The 22,911-nt window shown below is 45.5% G+C and overlaps 1 protein-coding gene across 4 annotated transcripts in view; it reads right to left on the minus strand.

Moving 5' to 3' along the window:
- CFAP100 (cilia and flagella associated protein 100) overlaps positions 1-22,445 on the minus strand; it is a 27,253-nt gene extending 4,808 nt beyond the window's left edge. Inside the window, exons 1-13 of one of the 4 annotated variants that reach the window (XM_074957628.1) lie at positions 22,282-22,410; positions 20,132-20,281; positions 17,720-17,806; positions 16,968-17,065; positions 15,656-15,848; positions 14,429-14,496; positions 13,529-13,692; positions 12,159-12,239; positions 7,475-7,656; positions 7,199-7,391; positions 5,759-5,831; positions 1,746-1,897; positions 559-694 (exon numbers count right to left, since the gene is read on the minus strand). In XM_074957628.1, coding sequence (XP_074813729.1) covers positions 559-694; positions 1,746-1,897; positions 5,759-5,831; positions 7,199-7,391; positions 7,475-7,656; positions 12,159-12,239; positions 13,529-13,692; positions 14,429-14,496; positions 15,656-15,848; positions 16,968-17,065; positions 17,720-17,806; positions 20,132-20,198 — 1,494 coding nt within the window. In that variant the 5' untranslated portion in view covers positions 20,199-20,281; positions 22,282-22,410. Of the gene's footprint in view, positions 1-558; positions 695-1,745; positions 1,898-5,758; positions 5,832-7,198; positions 7,392-7,474; positions 7,657-12,158; positions 12,240-13,528; positions 13,693-14,428; positions 14,497-15,655; positions 15,849-16,967; positions 17,066-17,719; positions 17,807-20,131; positions 20,282-22,281 lie in introns of all 4 variants that reach the window. The other 3 variants (XM_074957627.1, XM_074957626.1, XM_074957629.1) reach the window with 3 other exon arrangements.
- Positions 22,446-22,911: the final 466 nt, after the last annotated feature.

A 22,911-nucleotide genomic window follows, 5' to 3' on the forward strand; every position in this document is an offset into this window, starting at 1 on the left:
TTTGTCATCAATACATTTGTTTTACTGTTTATCAGTGAGTTTGCCTGAAGTGTTTGGTAAGGGTGCTTGCTCAGGCTTTGCAAAGGCTGGTGTATATTCACTTTCCATTGATGAAGTGGTGAACCAATTAATAAACTTGCACTGCTTGTCTTGAGAAGTGCAAGACTGTATTCCTGAGGTACAAGGCTAGGAGCAGGGGATTTGGCTGGTGCCTTTCTCTGTGTGATTCATGAGTGGTTCTGGGAGCATTCATGCGATCTAGCTGGGTGTGGGGCTCCATGTGCAGTTGTGCTGAGTGATAACAGTGCCTGGAGGGGTTTGCTACTTGTCACTAGCAAAGTATTTTGAGAGTCAGCCCAGGCTGGAGAGTTAAGAGGGCACAGCGGTCCCACAGTCCCAGGCTGCACCCCAGGGATCCCATCACATTCACCACTGGAAATCTGAAGTCCTCTGTTTGGTCACAGGCTAGAGTTATCATGAGAAGAAGCAGGACAGGCTACTCCTAGACATATCCCTGCCAATCTCTCACTTGCTGAGGGTCTTGCTCTCTGCACACACCTGCACATCTGCTTTATACTCTCCAAAGGAAAAGACTCGTGCCTTCAATTCCAGGTCTGCTGCTGTCTCCTCTTCTTTGATGATGGAGGCTTTGAGTGTGGTTGCAAGCTGCTTCAGCTGTTTTATCTCACGGTCCCTAATCCAGGAGAAAAGGGAGGCGTTTTTTAAAAGGATCTTTCTTAGACACAACTTTCTTCCAGTGTCTTTGCAAACAGTGGCTATAACTCCTCCAACCATCAGGTGGAGCCTGAACTTTGTGACATCACTTTCCTCTGTAAGGAGACTGGCTGGTAAATGCATTCAGTTGAAATTCTATTTCCAAGAGCTAGAGAGGACTCCAGGTCTCTGGAATAGTATTTTCTGTGCATTGGGGGTGGGAGTTAATTAAATGGTGAAAAGTTTCAATATGTCAAAATAGAAAGATTCCTACTTAAAAAAAAACAAGAGGCTAATACACATCTAAACCATAGGATTATTATTAGTCATGTCTATTGCAGTAGTGTCTAAGGGCCAGCCGAAAGGGGCGACCTATTTCACTTGGCCCCGAATAAACGCAGAGTAGTAGAGAGTCCCTGCCCTGAAGAGCTTACAATCTGAATATACAAGACAGACATGGGTGGAGGAATAAAATGCCCATGTGGCTTCCTGCAATTTAAAGACTTTACACTTGGATTGCCTGTTGACTTCCACTAGAGAGGATTCTCATTGGAATTATCATGGATAGTAGTTTATCCTGTAGCTGTAGTTTATTCCTGGCTGGAAGTCCTCTGTGCAATGCTGTACAGAACCTTTTGAGCCTTAAATAGTAGCAACACATGGTGAATGATCAGGAGTGAAACAAGGCTCACTTGCTCACCTTTCCTTTCCGGAGCCTACCTCACCAATTCCCTGGCCCCCTGTGAATAGGAGACCAAAAGACCAACTCAGAGCTAAAGTCAGCCCTCCTCTATGGCAGCGGACAGACAGACCACTGCCCCAGTAGCACCCCCTCCAATCCCTTGGTGAAAAGGCAATGCGGTGCATGCAGTTCATCTGATTAACAAAGTGTAGGAGAGAGACTCCTCTTTCATCGTGTACGGCATGGCTTATACATTACTTTAACATGATCCTTAATGCTATGATCTGTGGCAGGGGAGACCCCAGGCATTCTAATGCTAGAATATATGCAGCCTCTTTCAGCCACTTACATTTTACTTCGCGTAGTGGTGAGAGTATGCCGGAGCTCATCCAAGGTTTCCTCAGTCTCCTGGGAATTCTGGATTAGGGACAGGTTCTGTTCTTCCAGCTCAGTGAAAATATGCAGCAGCTGCTGGGGATCAGTAAAATATAACTCCGGCTCCTGGGATGAGAAATACAGAATATGGTTGTGCATCCATCTCGCTTGGTGACTCTAATTTAGCAGTTTATTATATGAGTGCTGAAGTTTGGTCTACACATCATAATGTTAATATATAGTTATTACATAGCTTGTTACACGCAGATCAAGAAGTGTCGTCTGTCCTAAAGAACTTAAATTCTAAATGAACAAAAACAAGACATGGGTCCATTGCTCAGGAGAGAGTGGGTGTGCGGATTAGTCATGGTGGAAAGATGGGAGAAAGAGTCCCTCGGCATGTTGAATTTTACAGAGGGCCTTGAAGGAGAGTGGTCTGGTTGGACGTGTGTAAGGGAAGTGCTCCAGCAATAAGGTTCAGCATAATAGAAGGAAGGCACAAAGTTGGGAATGAGACCAGATGATGGAAGGAGGAATTAAGGATTGGGAAGAGCATAGGTGGAGATATATCAGCAGGAGCAGGGTTAATCTGAGGAGAGGGTTGAATATGAAGCTGTAAGGGACCCAGTGCCAAAGATGGGATTTGAGGAATGGGGGGTGAAGTTGTTACTATGTAGGAGGATTGTTTTAGCAGCAGTGTTGGACTGATAGAGGCATGCATTTTTGGACCTGGCTCCTTGCTGTTTTGTTTGTATTGCGTGGGTTGGGTTGTACTTCCTAATGCCTGTGAGCAGCATTGCTCTAGAATTGCCTGAACAGCCAGGCAGCTTACAGACACCCCCCCTCCCCAAGCCATCAGTGCCATGGGTCAGTCAGCAAGATTTCTTACTGCCTTTCTACATGGCTTACTCTCGATTCACCCCCTCACCCTAGGAGTTACATGTCTCCTTCAGAGTCCCAAACAGGCCCTAGTTCCTCAGTCTGATGGGGAATTAAGGGGGCTGTGGGCACTACAGAGCTTGTGTTATAAGAAGGGAGTGCCTCTGACAAGACAGGGTCTCCTAGCATCTATATGCAGTTGGATTCTGATATCTGAAATCCCCTCACGGTTCTTCTCTCTGTTACAGGGCAGCCTGTTCCTTTAAGGGCAGGACCTGGCTCAGCCAGCCCAGTTCCAGGGCTCATCCCCTTTTAAGGTCCAGGAGTTGTAGTTCCCCAGCTGAATCACATGACTGGGAGGGGTCATGTGAGTGCAGGCTGAAAGTGGGACCTGCTATAAATGAGGCAGCCTTCAGCCTGGGCTCGTCTCCATCCATTGTTGCACTGGTTTAATGGGAGGTGTGATTTTGTAAAATAAGTTTTATTAAACCAGTGCCACAGGTTCTGTGGCCACTCTTACTGTGCTTTAGTGTAGTCGATTGGGAACAGGTTTACGTTGAAATAAGCCACTCTGAAACCAGAGTAAAAGTCCATGCAAGGAGTAACTAAACCAATACATGTGTGTGTATACAACCCCTCAGTAGGAGAGTGACCAAGCTGAGGCAAGACCTGAGCTGGTCCAAGGCAGTGGGTTGGAGAGACCTGGAAAGAGCAGCAGTTTGGCAGAGGAGGGAGAGGGCCTAGGAAGAGCGAAGCAGGATTGAGGGCAGATGCTGGAGGGTCCCAGGGATGGAACCCAGACTAGTGGAAGGGTCTGGGCTCCCCCACTGTGCCAGCTGGAGGTGATGTGGAAATGGTTGCAAACAGAGGACGGAAGCTGTGGCCCAGAGGAGGACCCCAGATAAGGTAAAATGTGTGCAGAGCACTAGGGAAGGCTTCTGACCCCATATGGAGACTGGGTGAAAGATTCTGGGTCTCTTCATTTTGTCTGGTCTTTGTTTACCCCATAAAGGAAGGACTTTTTGCTTTGGCTGGAAGATCCACCTACTTAAATCACCAAAATGTTAAAGCACCCAAGGGCCTGAAGAGATGGGGAAATGAGATACCAAGCTGATGCGAATCTGAGGCATGCATAGTTTGACAGTGGACCAGGTAAGAAGCCACTATGTCCCAGTAAGAACCCATTATATTCCTCTCTCAACATTCCCTGTCTTCACCTCCCTGCAGTGAGGGATTGGAAGGTCCTTTACTGCCCTTCACCCTCTTAATTATTGCTCCTAATGTCCGCAGGCATGAAGGTTAGGAAAGTAAAAGATTAAAGACAGCTGCTACCAATAGGCTGTTTGAAACCAGCCATAATTGGCCCTAGAGGATGACTGAAGCAGAGCAACAGTGAACATATTAACAATGCAGGGTTTCTTATACCAACGATAGCTGAAGTTGGAACAGACTGCTGCAAGAGCCCAGGCCCTCCCTTTGCTCTTGGTTCCTATCACCTCCTGGGACCATATATCCTGGGCAGCTCGCTGCCCTCAAATGAAAAGAAAACCTCACTTGATTTTCTCCTGGGAGAGAGAAGGGGGGGTGGGGAGTGAAAATCGCACATGACAAATGCCCGTCACATCATATAAAGCCTTCTGGATTGGCACTCAAATGCTGCGGTGAAGAGGGAACCTGAGAGAACCTGAACAGAAGTGAGCTGTAGCTCACGAAAGCTTATGCTCAAATAAATTTGTTAGTCTCTAAGGTGCCACAAGTCCTCCTTTTCTTTGAACAGAAGTAGTTGAATTTTAGATCAATTTTAGGATGAAGCCGGGCACGTTGTCAGCAAAAAGGTAAGTACAGGGTAGCTGCAGCCACCAACAAGCCCTCTGGGGCAAAATACTAAGGGGTTGATAGGATTTGGTATCCTACGTCTAAAAAGGCAGCTGTTAATGGTGCACATTTGGTCTGCTGCTGGCTCCCCAGGCACTTTAATGTCTTTACTTTCCACACAGCATTTCATTTTATTCTTAAAGAGGGAGGGAAACATCACACACATCTCATTTAATCAGCTGAGGTTCGTCTGGGCTCTGTGCAACCCGACTGCGGTGTAACATCCTGTAAGCAAAGGGAGTGATGTACTTCTCTGTACAGATGTACTGCTTGCAACAAGTCTGGGCAGCGAATATCATATTTGGCATCAAAACATAACAGTTTAAAAGTACCTCTTCATTCAGCAACCGTCAACATTTTTAGGACCTAAATTTCACGCAGACGCTGTGTTCTAAGTTAGAATGAATAGGTGATGGGACAGATTTTTTTTTTAAAAGGTGGAGGCTTACATACCCAGATACAAGTGTGCAATTGCACACCTGCTGTGGTGGGGCAGTTACTACAACTGCAGGCACAAATGGCCGTTTAGATGGCTGAATAGTCATTTGTGCAATACTCAATTCCCATATGTAACTGTGGCTATTGCAGCTTTGAATATGTTGGCTTTAAATAGACATTTAAAGCCAAGAGCAGGCTTTTGGTTTTTGATCCTTGCCTGTTTTAATGATGATGGGGATTATGAAAAGATGAGATTTTAAAAATCTAATATTCACCATTTATGCTGCAAATTTACTTTTCTGCATTTTACTCCGCTCTGTCATTGGTCTGTTTCATTTTTGTCTCCCATGAGCTAGCCTCCATGCAACCCCAAAAAAACCAGCTGCATTGTAAGTGGCCTGGGAGCAGATGTTGAAATTTAAGGAGACCAACCACCACCTCTATTTACAGTTGTTAAAAATGTCTCTTTACAAAACTTCAATTTTGGACTTAAAAAAATCACTTTATAATAACAAAAACCTTAAACACATAGTATGACTGGTGGCAAACTGAGTTGATCCTGGGTCTGCTAAAGGCAAAGGAAATAAATGATTCCCTTGGTTCAGGTATTTATATTACACTCATCACTAAGGTATCCTAGAAGAAAATAAGCATCCAGCGTTGTAATCATTAGATACAATAACTCCACAATTCAGCAACTAATGGTTGGAAGGTATGGGAAATCAGCAAAACAAGCCACAGATGGAATGAGAAGACAGGTATAATGTCTGAGTAGTTCAATACAAGGCTACTGACCTCATCCTCGTCCTCATTTTCAGAGAAGGTTGTACTCTCCTTCTCCTCCTCCATTGCTAGGGCTGCAATGCTCCTGAAAAGGTATTTCCAGTGACAGGCACTTACAGAATTGATTGCTTAAGCCATGTTAAAGGAGATCTTGTTAGCTAGCAGCCAGACTCCTAGTAAGTTAATAACAACTGCAAACCACCTCTGGTTGTAGCTGTAAATAGCTGGCAATTTACATTTCTTTTGCATGTTACCTATCTGATTTTAAATATTAACTCCCTGAATATTCGCAGGGCTAGGTTCTTTCTAGGCTATTTGTTTTATGGTATCCCCTAGGAACCCAAGACATGGACCAGGCCCCATTACACTAGCTGCTGTACAAACAGAACAAAAAGATGGTCCCTGCCCCAAAGAACTGCCAATCTCAGCCTTTCTGGGTTCTGTTCAGCTGTTGCAGAGCCATTTGCACTGGTATTGTAACAACAGATAGTCCTGAACCAAAACCACTAATTCTGAACACCCTCAACCTTTAGGGGAGTCTGGGATCCAGCTTTGGATCCGAATTTGACAGCTGAGCCCTGCTCTCTATAATGGGTTGAATCAAGGGCTTGATCCCTGTGGTCCGTGGAGCAGTGGTATGGAGTGGGTCTGCATGTATGCTCCATACAGGGTTGCAGCAGTGCTCTTAGGCAGAGGGGTTTCCACACAGCTAGAGCCACCTGCAGAGTGTACATCCCTGTTCCCTATACCCTGCACACAGGAGAGAAAGTGGGCAAGTTGAAGGCATGGCAGAGTAATATATTCCAAAGCAGGACCCCCGGGCCATTAATGAACAGTGCAGCAGTTTATTTCACTGCTCCAGCAAGGAATAAGCCCCAAGTGCATGATGAAGAGCAATAGGATGAGAGACATTGGACTGATGCCAGCAGCAGACCCTACTCATCAGCCCTTGCTGCTGCTGCTCCATACACTCTCTTCCATGTCCTCTTCATGCCGCAATGGGGCAGCTCCAAACCCCCTCTGCCCCAGATCACTCCTTTTGGGGAATTTTACAAATGGATCCGGATCCAACAGATACCAACGGGTGCCACAGTATGCAATGGCAATTTGGTGAAGCGCCACACCTCTACCCAGAAGGAAGTTTTGTTGTGGGACAAGTGCCTTTTGCCCTAGAATACCACTGGGTGGCAGTCTGAGGAAACAAACACTTTAGCCAAGTGCTCAGCTGGTGTACATCTATTGAGATCAACGGGGCTATGCCAGTTTACAGCACTGAGAATCTGGCCCTTTGAGCACTTTGATTTGCTCTAATAAGAGAGCCAAACACATTAACTGGATGGTTTTCCTAAAAACACAGAAGGTAAATAATACGCATACCTGTAGCTACTGTCATCTGATTGACCGCTCTCCTATATTTACATTGATCGCCTTCACCGGGTATCTCATACTTACTGTCGTCTTGTCAGCTGGAATTTAAAGCTTTGCTTTGAAGGGCTTTTGCTTGGCCTGAGGGATTCCCTTCTCTGCATGATTTGGCTTGGGGACCTCATATCAGGCCCTCCTGAAGAGAAATCAACAGTCTGACATCCTGTATAGCCGAGATAAGGCAACTTGCCACGTCTGGTCCGGGGTGTTGGATCCTGGCCTGAACGCAAGAGGAACAAATCCTTAGAAGGGGAGGCTGCACGCAGTGAGGAATGGCAAGAAACTCTTCCTGGGAGAACTTACCCTTGGGCATGATGGGAGAATGGGAGATTTTTTCTTCTTTCACTTCAGAGGGCATTTTCATCGCCTTTGTCTTCATCTGCTTTTTTTCATGCTCTTCCCGCCACTCCTTTGGAGAGAGCTGGTAGAGGAAGTTCTTGTACATCTTGTACTCCTTCAAAGTGTCTTCAAATCTGGATATCTCACTAGGACGGAGGAGCAAACGGGTTGCACTACATTTAATAGCAGTTAAAAGCACCATTCTGAAGAAATTCTATCCTGAAAGGCAGCTCTACTCTGACAGCGACTATGTCAAAATGGCACCGTCTCGCTCCTCAGACCCGCTGCCCGTGTGCATTCAAAGTCTGAGCCACAGATTCAAGGCCAACAAGTTTTTAACTGCTGTTAGACCCGCACAGCTAAGAGGGAGAGAGCTAGCATCCATGTATTTCTTCTTGTGTATCCTCAACATAATGGGTCACTCTGTTCTGACCCATTACCCCTGCACAGGGGGTCAGAGTACATTGATACAGGAGGGGGAGCTCCAGAGGTGAAAGTAAGCCGGTACGGCGTACTGGGAAGAGCCGGTGCGCCACACCAGGACCGGCTTTCCCAGACAGCAATTTAAAGCCCTGGAGTAGTGGTGGCAGGGCTCCGGCGGGGATTTAAAGGGCCGGGGCGGTAGCAGCTGCCAGAGCCCCGAGCCCTTTAAATCCCCACCTAAGCCCTGCTGCCCAAGCCCCGGGGTAGTGGCGAGCCCTGGGGTAGTGGCAGCGGGGCTCTGGAGGGGATTTAAAGGGCTGGGGTGGTAGCGGCAGCTGGAGCCCTGGGGCCCTTTAAATCCCAGACAGAGCCCGGCCGCCGCTACCCCAGGGCTCGCTACCACAGCAGAGCCCCAGGCCCTTTAAAGCTCTGCCAGAGCCCAGAGCCCTGGGGTAGCGGTGGCAGCCGGAAGTCCCCAGGGCTCCTCAGTGATTTAAAGGGCCCCGGGCTCTGCTGCAGTAGCAGCAGCTGGAGCCCTGGGCCCTTTAAATTGCCCCCAAACCCCGGGGCTCCCAGCCGCTGCTGCAGCTGGTAGCTCGGGGGTGATTTAAAGGGCCCAAGGCTCCCAGCCGCCACTACTGCAGCTAGGGCCCAGGGATTTAAGGCCACACCTCTTCCGGTTGAGGCCACGCCCCCTGCTCAGGACTCCGGTGTACCAGTAAGTCCTTTAACTTACTTTCACCCCTGGGGAGCTTTCAACACACACTAGCCAAGGAGGAGGAGCTATGGAGAAGCCCTGCCTCTTGAAGCTAATGAGAAGAGGGGAGCTCTCCTCTGCTTTTAGTAGAAGAGCGGGTCTTCACTCCCCCAGTCCCACCTCACCCCTACTTTAACCACTGCTCCTGTGAGAGTCAGTGAAGGCATCTGTAATACACAGGTGTCCTCAAGGGCCTAATTTGGCCTGTGGCATCTTTAGCTGTAGTGGAGATGATGGATGAGATCGAAAGAACCCAGCTTGACTCTGAGAACCCAGCCTGGTTTGCAGGGCTGGCTTTGGCAAGTCGAGCAGATGTCATTCAAAAACCAGAGACAAAGCGTGGAACCCCACAATGCCTTTTTTACAGAGCAGAAGCACACCTTCATGGCTTGCAGGAATCACGAGTAGACTATTTGAAATCCTGTAGCCAAAAAAAAAAAGTTAGGCTGGCACAGCACATGGTGAGGGAGACCGCCTGTGTCACTTCTTCCCCTGAATCAGCTCTGAAGCCACCACTCCAATTAGGCCCCTGTAAAGGCTCCCAGAGGAGATTGAGGGACACAATATAGAGCTGTCAGCTGAGAATCAATGCCAGCCCCCTACAATACAGAGCTCATAGGAGGATGAGGGCTGAAACGTCTTTCAGTTAGGAAAGATTTCCTGTTGCAGGCTTCCAGGAGAGGGGTTATAAACAAGATCGGGACTGGCTCAGTGGGCCAGTAAGAGTGCTGCCACATGAGAGAGCGGAAGATCTAATTCACATTCTGAGGTGCCAGGGTAGCTGGGCTGGGAGTGCCAAGGTAGCAAGTGTAGTCATGCAGGTTTGGGGAAGGGAACCTTTATGGCCGAAAGATGGAGCAGTGTATTAATGAGCTGCATCCTGTCGTCCTTTGCTGGGCGTGAGATCTCTGAAGATGGAGAGAGTAATGAGTGGAGTGAGAAATTTGGTGTTTGGAGGACGCCCTAATCTCTACCTCAATGAGGAAACCAATAGCTTCATTCAAGTTCGAGATAGAGAAGACTTATTTCAGAGTAACAGCCGTGTTAGTCTGTATTTGCAAAAAGAAAAGGAGGACTTGTGGCACCTTAGAGACTAACCAATTTATTTGAGCATAAGCTTTCGTGAGCTACAGCTCACTTCATCAGATGACTTATTGGATCATCTTCCCTGTGCCAAGGTCAGGTTGTTCCGTACAGTGTATATTCCATGAAAAATACCATAATAATATCTTTTAAACCTCAGATCTAAGTGAGTCAATACTAGAGATGGGGACAGACCAAAACCTAGATATGGTCAGACCAATCTTTTGGAAGTTTAAAATCCATTTCAAATGTCATTGCTCATACTCTGTCTAGCTATAACCTTTTCTAGCTATTATATCAAATCTATCTAGTTTCACAGACAGTGCAAGGCGTTCATCTACTATCCATCTACTCCAAGATTATGCAACAAGTAATGTAAATGGGAGAGCAGATTTTCCTTCTGTCTCTGGAGATGAAGGCTAAGTTTTCTGATGATGAATGTACACAAAATTTGTACTGTATATACGATTACATGTATGTTGGGTAATGGGATGTCAATGGCCAATTCAGCAAATGCGTGATCATTTGTTTAAAAATACACAATTTGCAGACATAATTGAAGTAATTGGGCATGCACATTAGCCATGATAGTGTGCACATTTTGGGGTGTGCATTCACACTTGGCCTGTTTTTAAAAAAAATCAAGCTGCAAGAGTCTCCCGGGAGTTCCAATCAACTGTGCAGGGCTTTGTGCAACGTTCTAACTCTGAGAACGGTCAGACAACGCCCTCCATAGAAGAACCTGCAATAAACAAAATCTCAGCTTGTGGTAGATCTAATATGGGGAAGTCCCTTTTATATTCCTGACTTGGCCAGGTTCTGCTCTCAGCAATGCTGGGGTAAACCTGAAGTAGTGCTATTGAAACAGCATCATGATAATTGAGCAACTGCCATGCAAACGTCTTTACACGCCAGTGAAGTCAAAAGAGTTACTCCAGATTTAAGCCAGCATCAATGAGCACAGTCCCAGTATTTTAAGGTAAAGCAAATGCCCACAGAGACAATCCCAAATCTTCTCTAAAAAGATGTTAGGGGGCTTATTCCTTCACCCACTTACTTCCCTGGTCCTTCTCTCATGAAGAGAGAGCAACAATACCCGAAGTCCAAAGGTGCAAGCAATTCGATGTTTATTGGGGTGAACTTCCAGCAAGCATGATTCCAGTTTCCTTCCTTAGTATCCTCCTTCCCAGCTCTGACACCACAGAGCCTTACACCTGTGTCCCTGTTCCCATTCCTGCCCTTAGCAAAACATGATTCCAATTTCCCCACCCCCATTCCCTGTTCCCATTTCCCCCTTTAGCAAAACATGATTCCAATTTCCTTACCCCATTCCCTGTTCCCATTTCCCCCTTTAGCAAAACATGATTCCAATTTCCTTACCCCATTCCCTGTTCCCATCTCCCCCACCCACACACCCACCAAAGCAACAATCTGATCCCCCAGAGCCACCCCAAGGCTCAGTGCTCCCATCATTCCTCCCCTTTTCCTTTTCTTTTACCTGTGCGCACACACAAAATTCTCTTTTGCCTAACATCCCTTGCACTGTGATTACTCTTTTTACACAACCGTACCCCGATTACACTTCCATCTTGTACAGCTAGACACAACCAGGGGCAGCCAAGTTAAGTTCCAATCGAAACCCCTTCCATCCTTTAGCGATTTTGATTACATTACCCAAAAGTCAAATAATTTTGATCAGATTCTCTCTCTGCCTGCTGCCTGCAGCAGTCCCTTATAGACCATTTCTGTGGGAAAAGGGCCCATTTTCCCTCAGAATAGCTGTAAAGGCTTCTGGGGACAGAAGCATAGTGGTGGTAGTAGCCACTCGACCTCCCCCTAACACCCTGTCCATGTTCTGAGAGGGCACTATCGAAGTTTAATAAAAAAGCTTGATGACCAAGCTTTAGGGCTGTAATTTGAGAAGCTCAACCTTTCCTTTCTGTGTGTCATACTCCAAGGCTACAGAGTGAAATTCAACAGTGCCATAAACTGGTACATCAGTGGGGATGGCACCCACTTACACCAGGACTGAATTTGGCCCAGTTTTGATAATTCTCCCTGAGATTATGAGAACAACCTGACTGAGCACATGGATGGGGTAACCTGCCACCCACACAAACATTTAAGGCCCCGAAAGTTTTTTTATTTTTAGCCTGAGGAAGGGTGGCGCAATCGGCTCAATGTTATCGGATTGCATTATAATGTGATGACATTGCAACATGAAGTTGCATTGTTCCATTACACAGCTATTGTCTCATGACAGTTTGGCTTCAGATGACACTGACAGCACAAACTTTTAAAGGCGGCAGCCCTGAGGATGCAGCTCCATAAGGTCTGTTAAAGGTTCAAGCTATTCAGTGACACTGTTCGCTGGGTGATCATTACCTTTGAATGCTCATCATTTGTGCAGTAAGCTCCCGGATCTCGATTATTTTCTCTATCTTTGCTTTGGTTTCTTTTTCAGCACTAGGGAAGAATGCATAAAAATAAGATTGCAAATGTGCATAGAACCACAGTTGTAGTGGGGTGGGAGAGAAGTATACAGAATAGAGGAAACAGATGGAGCAGCAGGAAATCTTTATTATATCTGAAAATGTACTCTGCCGACTCTCTGTTGTGACACTGCTTTTGTGATACTCCTGGTCTACTGGATTGACATCAAACTCATTTCACCCAGCTCATTGGCAATATGAACAAACCAAGTCACCTTTGAGCCAAGACCAGAGCCTGGGTTGGGGGTGGGGGGCGAGTGAATGGGGTTAAAAGAATTTCAGATCAAAAGGAATGTTCAAGTTTGCGATGAAGAGAGATGGCAAAAAAACCATCTCCTTCCCCCATTTCCCATTGTAATTTTAAACTTTTTTTTTTTAAAAAAAATTCCACTATTTACTCACGTCTGAAACAAGGGGATTAGAACCAAGTGTTCCACCCAGACTTTGAGTTGCCAGTGACACTATGGTAGATCCATGTAAGTAATTATTATGTTGCAATACTGGCCTCAGAAAACAGAGGATAACAGTAGTTGTTGAGACATGGAGGTACGGGCTAGCAGCCAGAGCACACACCCAGGTATCCTGGCATGCTTGTATTCTTCTTACTAGCCAGTCCTGAAGGCCGGTGCTGCCACATCTATACGACCGTTGCCACTTGTGCTAGCTAGATTAAAGCTACCACGGGTAGGCCTACCTGTGCTACAATCACGCCTTCACTTACAGATTCCCTTAGAGGTCCCTGAGGGCGGGACCTTTGCCTGGGGACTAGACTATAGTGGCTCTGCTGCACTACAGCCCTTACCAATGGGCAGGGTGGCTGCCCCATCGACTAAAGCAGCAAAAAAAGAGGCCCAGTCAGCAGCTGTTTGAGGAATCTCCCAACAGCCCCACTGCAGGTGTCCACCCCCATGCAGGGCAGCAGTAGAAACAACCTTCACAGGGTGGTGAATCCCCCCTTGGACTCAAACTTGGCATAAGCCAAAGATGTCGCTTGACTGGGCAGTGAGCCTGCATGCTAATCAATCTTAGAGCTCTGCTGGGAGAAGTCTGGATTCAGAGGGTCTATGTGTAACCTCTAGCGTGGGTACCCAAACAGATGTGCCCAGACACAGGGGCATGAACCTGCCGCCTTGCCACATGCAGAACTCCCAGTGATGCTCCTGGGAGCACTGTGTGTGCAGCAGAGACCCTGGCTGGGGACCCCCTTCATGTCCAGACATCCATGCCAAAGCGTCTACGCGTTGCCCCCACCACTTGCGTTACGTTTTCAGCGCCTGAGCAGAGTTTTTATCGTTCTCCTTCAGGAACTCGTCAAACATGGCGGCGTCCTTCTCCAGGTACTGTTCAGCCTTTTCCAGTTTTGCTTCCTCTTCTGCTGCTAAATTTTCCAGCTTCTGAATTTCATCTCTCTTTATTGCCACAGTGTACTGAAATCAACCCAAAAGGGCAACACGGTGACTCATGCTAGCTCCTCACTCCGCTTGTTCCTTTGAATTCTGGTTTAGCCTGGTTCTTTTCTGGCTGCTGCAAACATTGTTACATCAGCCACAAACATACACATGGCTTCACAGTGCGCCTTCGCCCGGAGGATCTCAAAGCACTTTGACCCCCATGTGCTGATGGGTGGGCTGAGGCAGGGAGATGCTTAATGATTCACAGAGCAAGTCAGTGCTAAAGCTAAAAATAGAACTCAGGAGTCCTATAACCCCCTTCCCTGCTCTAACCACTAGATAATACCATTGATTTCAACTGAGTTATTTTGGCATAAGATGGGAGTTGTATTTGTGAATCAGGTCCAATCTGTCCACACACTTACACTGTCATCATCACCGAAGTGTCCAAGCACATCACAGTCATTAATGACTTTATCCTCATAACAGCCTTGTGCAGGGGGGAAGTATTATCCTCATTTTACAGATGAGGAACTGAGGCAAAGGGACATTAAGCGATTTACATAAGATCACATAGTAAATCTGTGATAGAGCCAGATATCCTGAGTCCCTCTCCAGTGCCATAACCACAATACCAACACACTCAGCTAATAAGGCCTGATTAGCACCTCCCTGCTCTAACCACTAGACATGCTGCATATGAAACAACACACAAGGAAGGAGCTTAAAATAGGTTTTACATAAATCACATTCGTAAACCAAAGCCAAATACCTGCAGCAGAAACATCTGTCGCTTCTTGTCTATGTATTCATGGAGCATCTCTTTTTCCACTTGCTGGTCTGAAAGCATGAGACAAAGTCGTGCAAGCTGGAGGTAGAACCAAGTAGTCAAGTGACCAAACAAAAGGAGGCGTATATGCAAAATTGCATTTACTAGCAAGAGCTCATTGGAATGGGCATGGGCGTCTGCACTTGAGGCCTAAACAAGCAGGTACAGAATTAAGCCAGCTCACGCTGGGTGTCTTTGTCTGCTGGAGGGGGGAAAAACAGGAAGTTGAATGGTAACAGAAAGTGAATTAACTTTGTCCTTGATTAGGAAAAGGAGAAAAAACTCAGGAGGCTTCTGGCACTTGGATGGAGTCACAGGGTTGAATCAGGATAACCTCTGAAGCTGGGAGAACTAGATAATTCATTGCTTTAAAGAGCAAAGCGCTGAACCTTTGTGGTTTTCAGTCTTTGTTATTCAGGTTTGTGCTCATCACTGCAGTTAGTGCCAAAGCGGAAAAAAATGGCTTGCAAAGCACGCAAAAACAAAGCAGAATTTTACTTGCAGAGGTAAAACCTTGTGCATGTATTTAGCAACAAGAAAGTACTAAGGATGCTGAGGTGGAGTTCCTGGACTGGTTCTCTGATCTGTTACACTGGTTTTATACTGATTTGAATGGAGTTACACCTGCATGAAACTGGTATAACAGAATGGAGTGTCAGGCCCCCATAAGGGCCAAATCTAAGTCACATTGCATTAATGGCAAAACTCCTATTGACTTTCATGGGATCAGGATTTGGCCCTAAATGCAGACAAATATAACCTGCTGGATCATGGTGGAATGGAAATATCTCCATGACCCACAGCCTAACCTTGAGCCTTGGGAGCCCCAGACCAAGCTCTGTAATGACTTGCACCCCACGCAACACTATTGATGACAACTTTTTTCAGGGTGTAAGATAAGGCAGAATTTGGTCCACTGTGCTGTAATAAATTTCTCTGTGTGCCACATATAAGTCCTTATGTACAATATATGGTAGAGACCAGGTGCATGGATATTGGCCAGGTATGATAGACGACTGTGGTGCCTGCATGCTAGAGGAACTCAACTTAGTTATCTACGAGCTGCTTCTGAAGAGAACAAGAATATTTGCAACTCTCAACCCTTCTTTGCTTCTTTATTACAGTCCCACAGAGAACCTGATGGGATGTTAAGTCTAGCAAGTTCTCTACCTTTGGTGACCGCTATCTTCCAAGAGATACTTTCTTGGAGAGCTTTCAGTCGCTTTGCTTCTGCTGCCAGTGCTCTGTCCTCTGCGTCCTCCTCCTTCTGGAGCTCCTTCTTGAACCCCGACTGCTTGGCATTCATCATAGTGGAATAGGTCATCTTCTCATGGACTTTCAAGGTCTTCTTTCGCTCACGTTCCTAGGGGGAGACTTCAGTTATGTAGACAAGTTCTCCTAGTCAAGTAGTTTGTCCAGTACACTCTTCAAATGACTCAAGAGATTATTTTACAATCTAACTGATCTCCCCATTAGTAAGATTTTCTGATATTTAAATTTGCTCAATTTCATCCCATTACTCCTAGTGATACTGCCTTGGAGCCACCAAAATAATTGGTCTCATTCCTTGAAGCTTATACCCAGCAGTGTGCACACTGTTGCTACATCTCCTCCCCTGCTAGATTTTAAATGTATGTATTGAGTGCCTCGTGTTTCCTTTTGTGGGTTATTTCTGGGGGGGGGGGGGAACTGGCAGAGTCTCCTATTCATTCTTCTATTACAGGGCTACCATTTGTCCCCCTACTCAGCAGAAGAGGCTGATCTCGGGGAACCTCTCAAATGTAAGGGACATGCATACAGAGGACTCTTGCCTCCACAGTGCTGCCTGCCTCCTGCAGCCTCTTGAAAGCACAGACCCTACAAGGGTTGTACTACCATGGACTCCCCTGTGTCCTTCCCCATTTGTGGATCTGGAGCCCTGAGGAAACCCCTCCAGGTCTGTGGGGAAGAAGGAAGCATACCACAGAGCCAGCTCTCCCCAACTTCCAGGCCTCACTAGTCTGCTCTCGGGGTTCCAATTCCCCTCCTCTTATGGACAGAAGCCTGCAGCCCTAAATTAATCTGTCAACCTTAGCATTCATTTAGCTTGTGGTCCAGCACAAAACCAGCATTAGTATATGGGCTCCCCAAGTCAAGGGATGAGTCTGATTAATTGTAAATCAGGAGATCTGTAAAACCCAAGGCTGCTACAGAAATAAGTAATCCCAGTAGCCTCAGGAGCCTCCCACAGGAATGGGAAATCCACCATTATATAGAAGGAAAGAAGCAAAAGAGCAATAAAAATAATCTTCAAATACCTGCCCAGATTCTCAGCTGCTGTTAATCAACCTGGCTCCATTGACTTCAATGGAGCTACTCTGATTTACACCAGCTGAGGATCTGGCCTGTAATGTTCTTTCATACAACAAGTTTTGTTAAGGCTGCCATCCCCTTTCGAATGCACTGCAAACATCTTAGCTTTTGCCTTAGTTGTTATACATACCGCCTTAGCCCTTTCTCTTTCCTTGTCTCTCAGTAAGAAGATATCCATATCCGAAGGGATTTTAAATGGGTTTTTCCTCATCTGAAACGCCTCATTATCTATGCACACAGCAAGAAACAGAACTCGATTAGCAGAGCCTCAGTGTGGTGAGAGCTAAAAAGGCCAATTTCAAAATATAAAATTCATGGGCAATGTTTTAATCTGAGTTACCGCAGCACTATCCAACATATTTTAAAGGGACACCGTCAATGTATAACCTGGTCCTTTTGCTAGGGGAGACAGGCATTTTAAGAGTAAACTGTTCCTGAAGTGGCAAATTCACAATGGGCCAAATACTGTGTTTTGTCCTGAGGTTTTACTGTCCTTACTGATTGTTTACAATGGACGTTTTGCCTTGAGTAAGGGCCTCAGGATTTGGCCATATTAAAGGAACTTCACTCTATCAGAGATCGCTATTGATGGGCCCTACTGGGTATAGTTTTGGGAATTAGCACATTTGCAGCAGTTGATCTTTTGGGGAGGCTGTGTTGACAGAGCAGAGATTTTACTGTTTAGCTACACCCACCTCACTCTCTCATCCAGTTCCATTGGGCCAGTTCCTGAAGTCCTTACCCAATGTTTTACTCAGCTAAAGCTCCCACCGATGACATTAGAACCTGCCAGACTAAAGGTTGTACAGCAACCTGAATAAGCACCTGTAGATCTGGCACGTGGTTAACAATTAAAAGCTGAAAAGAGTATCAGGGCCTTACCTGAAAGTGAAGACTTTGTTTCCACTCCAGAGTTGGTAGAGGGAACCCCAGAGGTTGGCACTGTTTGCCGAGAAAATGTCCTAGCCTCTGGTTCAATACAAATCAACATTCAGCCATCAATAAATCAATAGTAATAAGCAACACTGGCAAGAAGGCAGGGCAATACTTGAATCCATAGACTTAATCCCCAAGTCTTGGCATTTCCTTGCTTTTACAGACATCAGAAAGGGGGCTTTTGTTGCCTTTTAATTTCTCATAGAAAGATGCAACAGTAAAGCTTCTTCCTATCTTCTGCAGGATGCTTGGGTTGAGCATGTTTTTCAAACATTGATAGTAGGGCTTTTCCAAAGGGAAATTAACACAATACCCTGTTGTCAAATCAAGGCCACTTTCTGATCAGAGAGGGGCTATTTCTCACATCTTGTCCTGAATCTTGGGGTGACTTTGTAATGTGAATGAAGATTGATTACAGAGCTCAGCCATTAACTCCTTTCACTAGATTTTAATGAAATTATAACCCAGGCCTTTGGACAGAGTGACGGTACCATATCTGCCTGTCTTAAGGAACCAGTACATCCATAATCTAGGGTTCCTTTCTGTAATATAATAATATGTGCAGTGCACATATAGGGCCTGAGCTGAACCCCTTTTAAGTCAATAGGAGTGTTTCCATGGACTTCTATGGGGTTTGGACAAGGCACATAGGTGCAAATTTTGCCATCAGCAATACAAATCTAAATAACTCCATTGACAACAGTGCAGTTACTTTGGATTTACACAAGTAACTCAGAGTGGAATTTGGTATACAATGTTTTAAATGCCCCATAGTGGTACTTCCAATTACATTACTATGTAGGATGGGAAATGCCTGTTGGACTATACCAGAATGCTTAATAGGAAGTTGAACAGGTTGGTTTTGGTGTTGTGTTTCCTACATCCAAAGAGCAAAACATTCACGTGCAGTCTAGATTAGTTTTATTTTAGATGAAAGAATATAGCAAAGAAAGAACAAATATCAAGTCTCCATAAGAAAGGAAAAAGAAAGCATCTCTCACTCTGTAATATCTTCTTTTTCAATCCCCTCACCGTCCCACTCCCAGCAGATGGTTGGGCAGACTTTTTACATTGAAAAGGTGGAGAAACATGATCCAGTGGGTGAGTCCTTGATAGTGGGAAGTGAACCCCGTGGCTGCTAGAGCTAAAAGCTCACCACTACCGCCTAAACTAGCAAACTCAGCTCTCTTAGCCAGCACCTGTAGAAAACTCAAACTTCTATGTGATCCAGCCACAAGAGGGGGACAGAGAGCCACACTCAGAAAGTGTGGGTTACACACAGAAAATAGAGTCCAAGGCCTGGTCTACACTACATGGTTAGGTTGATGTTTTCTGCCTTGCAGCAACCTAGCTGTGAAAAGAACAAAGAGTCCTTGTGGCACCTTAGAGACTAACAAATTTATCTGGGCATAAGCTTTCATGGGCTGAAACCCACTTCATCAGATGCATGCAGTGGAAAATACAGTAGGAAGATATATATATATACACAGAGAACATGAAAAAATGGGGGTTGCCGTACCAACTCTAACAAGACTAATCAATTAAGGTGATAATAATAGCCCACCTTAATTGATTAGTCTCATTAGAGTTGGTATGGCAACCCTAATTTTTTCATGTTCTCTGTGTATATCTATCTATCTATATATCTTCCTACTGTATTTTTCACTGCATGCATCTGATGAAGTGGGTTTTAGCCCACAAAAGCTTACGTTCAAATAAATTTTTTAGTCTCTAAGGTGCCACAAGGACTCCTCGTTCTTTTTGCTGATACAGTCTAACACGGCTACTGCTCTGAAACCTAGCTGTGGAAGAGTCTCCACTTAAATTTGTTTCCCGCTGACGTAAGTGATGTAGTAACCATTGTAGTAACACCACCTCCCCAAGCGGCGTAGAATCATGGTCAATGTAATTAGGTCGATCCAGTGTCAATGTAGACACTGCGTTGCTTACATCAACTGTTCCTCGCTTTCAGGAGCTGTCCAACAGTGCCCCACACTAACAATACAATTGATACAAGCACTCCTGGTGAGAAGCTGCACTGCTGACACGGGGAGCCAAATGTGCATAGCCCCAAGCAATTTAACAGCTGCACTGGTTGTATGCCGATGTAAGTTAGGCTGACATAATTTTGTAGTGTAGACATGGCTTTAACTATGTATACCACTTTTGGGAAAGGAGGGACAAAATAAAACATAGGGGGTTTGTTAGTAATAAGCCTTATGGTCTCTGTCTTTCCTTAAAGACATGAACATTCCCACGCATGCCATACACCACACTTCTAAGTGCTCCAGCCAACACCCACATTTCATCATTAGATTTATGCTTTGCAAGCAACAAGTTACGAATTAAAATTCTTACTGGAAATGGCTCCAGAGCTGGATGTTTCCTGGGACACAGTCAAATGCGAATAGGACACCACAGACATGCTGTACAAATTCCGTTCTGATGACTTCTCGGGAAAGGTTTAGATGGGCAGTTGGCTGAGTTTTATATTTTCTGCGACAGAACCTAGGGGGAAAGCATAATGATCACAATACAATTATCTATAATGTACAGACAGAAGAATGATTGTAGTTTATCATCAAAATTCACCCACAATCAACAGACACAATTGCCATGCCTCCTTCATTTGGAAGGTGACTCCTTAGGACAAGTTCAGATGGGAATCAGTTGCACTGGTCTAATTCCACTAGAGTCAGTAGGATCACTCCAGACGTGCACTGGCATAAAGGAGAGGAGAAAATATCGACTGCCATTTGCACTGGTTTTAAGGCTATATTTTAAGCAGTCTCATTTGCATTGCCACCTATGCTTAGAACAACCTCCCACTTCCTGTACAAAAAGTGGTCTCCACCTTCCCTTTCCAACCCTGCCCCTTAAAACCCCAGACTCCTTTAAAGAAGCTTGCTCCATCACAGAACTGGCTTTCACTCTCCTTCTGCATTAGGTCCAAACCACGAGTGTCACTGGGTTAGCACCAGCTCAAAAAGAAGAAAGTTCCCTACAAAATCACCCTTCCTGCAGTATCTGGGGTTTCTGTAGGGCTAACCCTGTTTATCTTGTGAGCCCTAAGCAGATCCCAACTTGGGTGGTAGCTGTGTAATCCAACTTCTGCTGCATGGTGTAAGAAATATCTTGGTCATGCAGGGCAATTGGGCAAACACAGCAAACCCCTAAAAGTGCAAACCCCTCAATGCTCACTTGGCTATCTATAATCCAGAGCTGTGCTACTCCAGAATGCAAAGTGCCGTTTGCCAGTTGCTAAGAACTTTCAATTCCCATTGAAATGAATGAGAGTGGAGAGCACTCAGCATCTTGCAGGGCTATATATGTGTGCACTAACCATTTATCTGTGACATTCTTTGAGATAAAAGGTGCTTCATAGGATAGTGTTACACTGAGAAAGACTGATAAGTGCAAGGATCATAAGTCTATTTGAGAGTGGGTGTGAACGCACCCTTCACTTGAGATAGTTGTAAGAAGCACTTCAGGACCCACACCTAAAAAAAGAGCTAACAGAATCTGCCCAGAAACTAACAATATGGTGACGAAGGGTCCACTGCGTATTGTGACCAGGTATGAGAGAGAAAGGGAAGGCAGAACACAGAGACAGACAGAAGGAGCAGCTGAAAGCGCAGTATCTGACCCTGGAAGAAACCTTGGGTCATGGGTGCAGGCTGAAAAGAATGGTCTTGGTGCTGTGAGAAGAAGCTGCTTCCTACTGTTTGATTCCGTCTGCATTCAGAGAGACAGGAGGACTTTGTAAATAAACAAAGCTGCATCAAAGAAATGCCTCTCACCGATTTCTATTCCCAACGGGAACATCTCCAAGGCTACAAACTTCCACTAGCTGCTCGGGCCAAAAAAGGGGCAACAATAATAAGGGCCCTTCTTTAACCCTGTTCCTAAGGTGTGGATACATTTTTTTCTTTTATAAATCTTATTATAGATTGTTTGCACAGCACTTTGTAAATTATCTAAAATGTTACCTAAGTGCTAATAGGGTTAGTTATTAAGATCCATAATGAAAAAATGGTATTAAAATCATGTGGTGTCTCTTTCACAACCTTTGACATTTTAATGGTTCCACAGGTCTATACCGTCACTCACTGGTGCCAAAGTCAATTGATAGGGAATTACCATTTTTAGTTTACTGATAAATTTACATCCCACATTTCCCTAGCATTAAGGTGCAGTGCACAAAAATGCTGAATGAAACATACACAATCAGTCTAGAAATAGAATTAATAAGATAAAATGTAGGTTAGTTTCCAAGTTCCCAGAGCATTGGATGGGCTCAAGTCTTGAGCCAGCAGCAGGTAATTGAGAAGCAGACGGGTTAGGTTTCCCTGGCTTCCAACAAAACACACGCACATGCATACACACTCACCCACCCGCAGGTAAATCATCAGTGCATGGAATTTCCTAGTGAAACATACTAATGCCTCCAACTTTCTGTCTCAGTGAAAAGCTGTATTTGCTGTTAAAAACCGCAATAAAAATTATACCTCCCTTCTTTGGCTTCTCACCCCAATGACTACCCTACCCGCTCTGGTAGCAGCGTGGGTCAATTGCAGCCGGGCAGAGCCATGCACCTGGAAGAGTGGCACAGAACCGTGCAGACTTTGGTTCGCTCCGCGGCTTCGTTTGTTCTCCACTCTTGTTTATGTTGTCAAGGAAACCTTCTCTCCTGTTGCCCGGCAACTGTCTACGTCATAAAGGAAAGAAGAGCTGCGTCACTTTGGTGCGCTATTCCAGGATGATGGGGAGGGCAGGCAAACTAGCTAACCGGCTGCACTTGCAGGAGGGTGGGTGGTAGCAGTTCTAGGCTTCGCAAAACAAGCGAGTAAACCGGCGGCAGGGGCAATTTAGTTGCAATTAAAGAGATTGTGCATGACTATGAAGTTGATAAACATAAATCGGCGACAAGTTTCAAGAAAAATCCATTGTAGCTGCTTTTGCAGGTCTCTTGAGCACGAAATTGCGGTTAGCGGCAACTGCGGGTCTCTTGCACATAAACCAACCAAGGGGCTGCACATGACGTGCCACTGTGTTTGGTAGGTGTTTGGCAGGATTCATTGCAGGTTTCTTTCTACTGATTTTGCAGAGGTTCTTCTTTCCCTGGATAATAATAGCCT

This window comes from Natator depressus, chromosome 7 (assembly GCF_965152275.1).
Source record: "Natator depressus isolate rNatDep1 chromosome 7, rNatDep2.hap1, whole genome shotgun sequence".
NCBI lineage: Eukaryota > Metazoa > Chordata > Testudines > Cheloniidae > Natator > Natator depressus.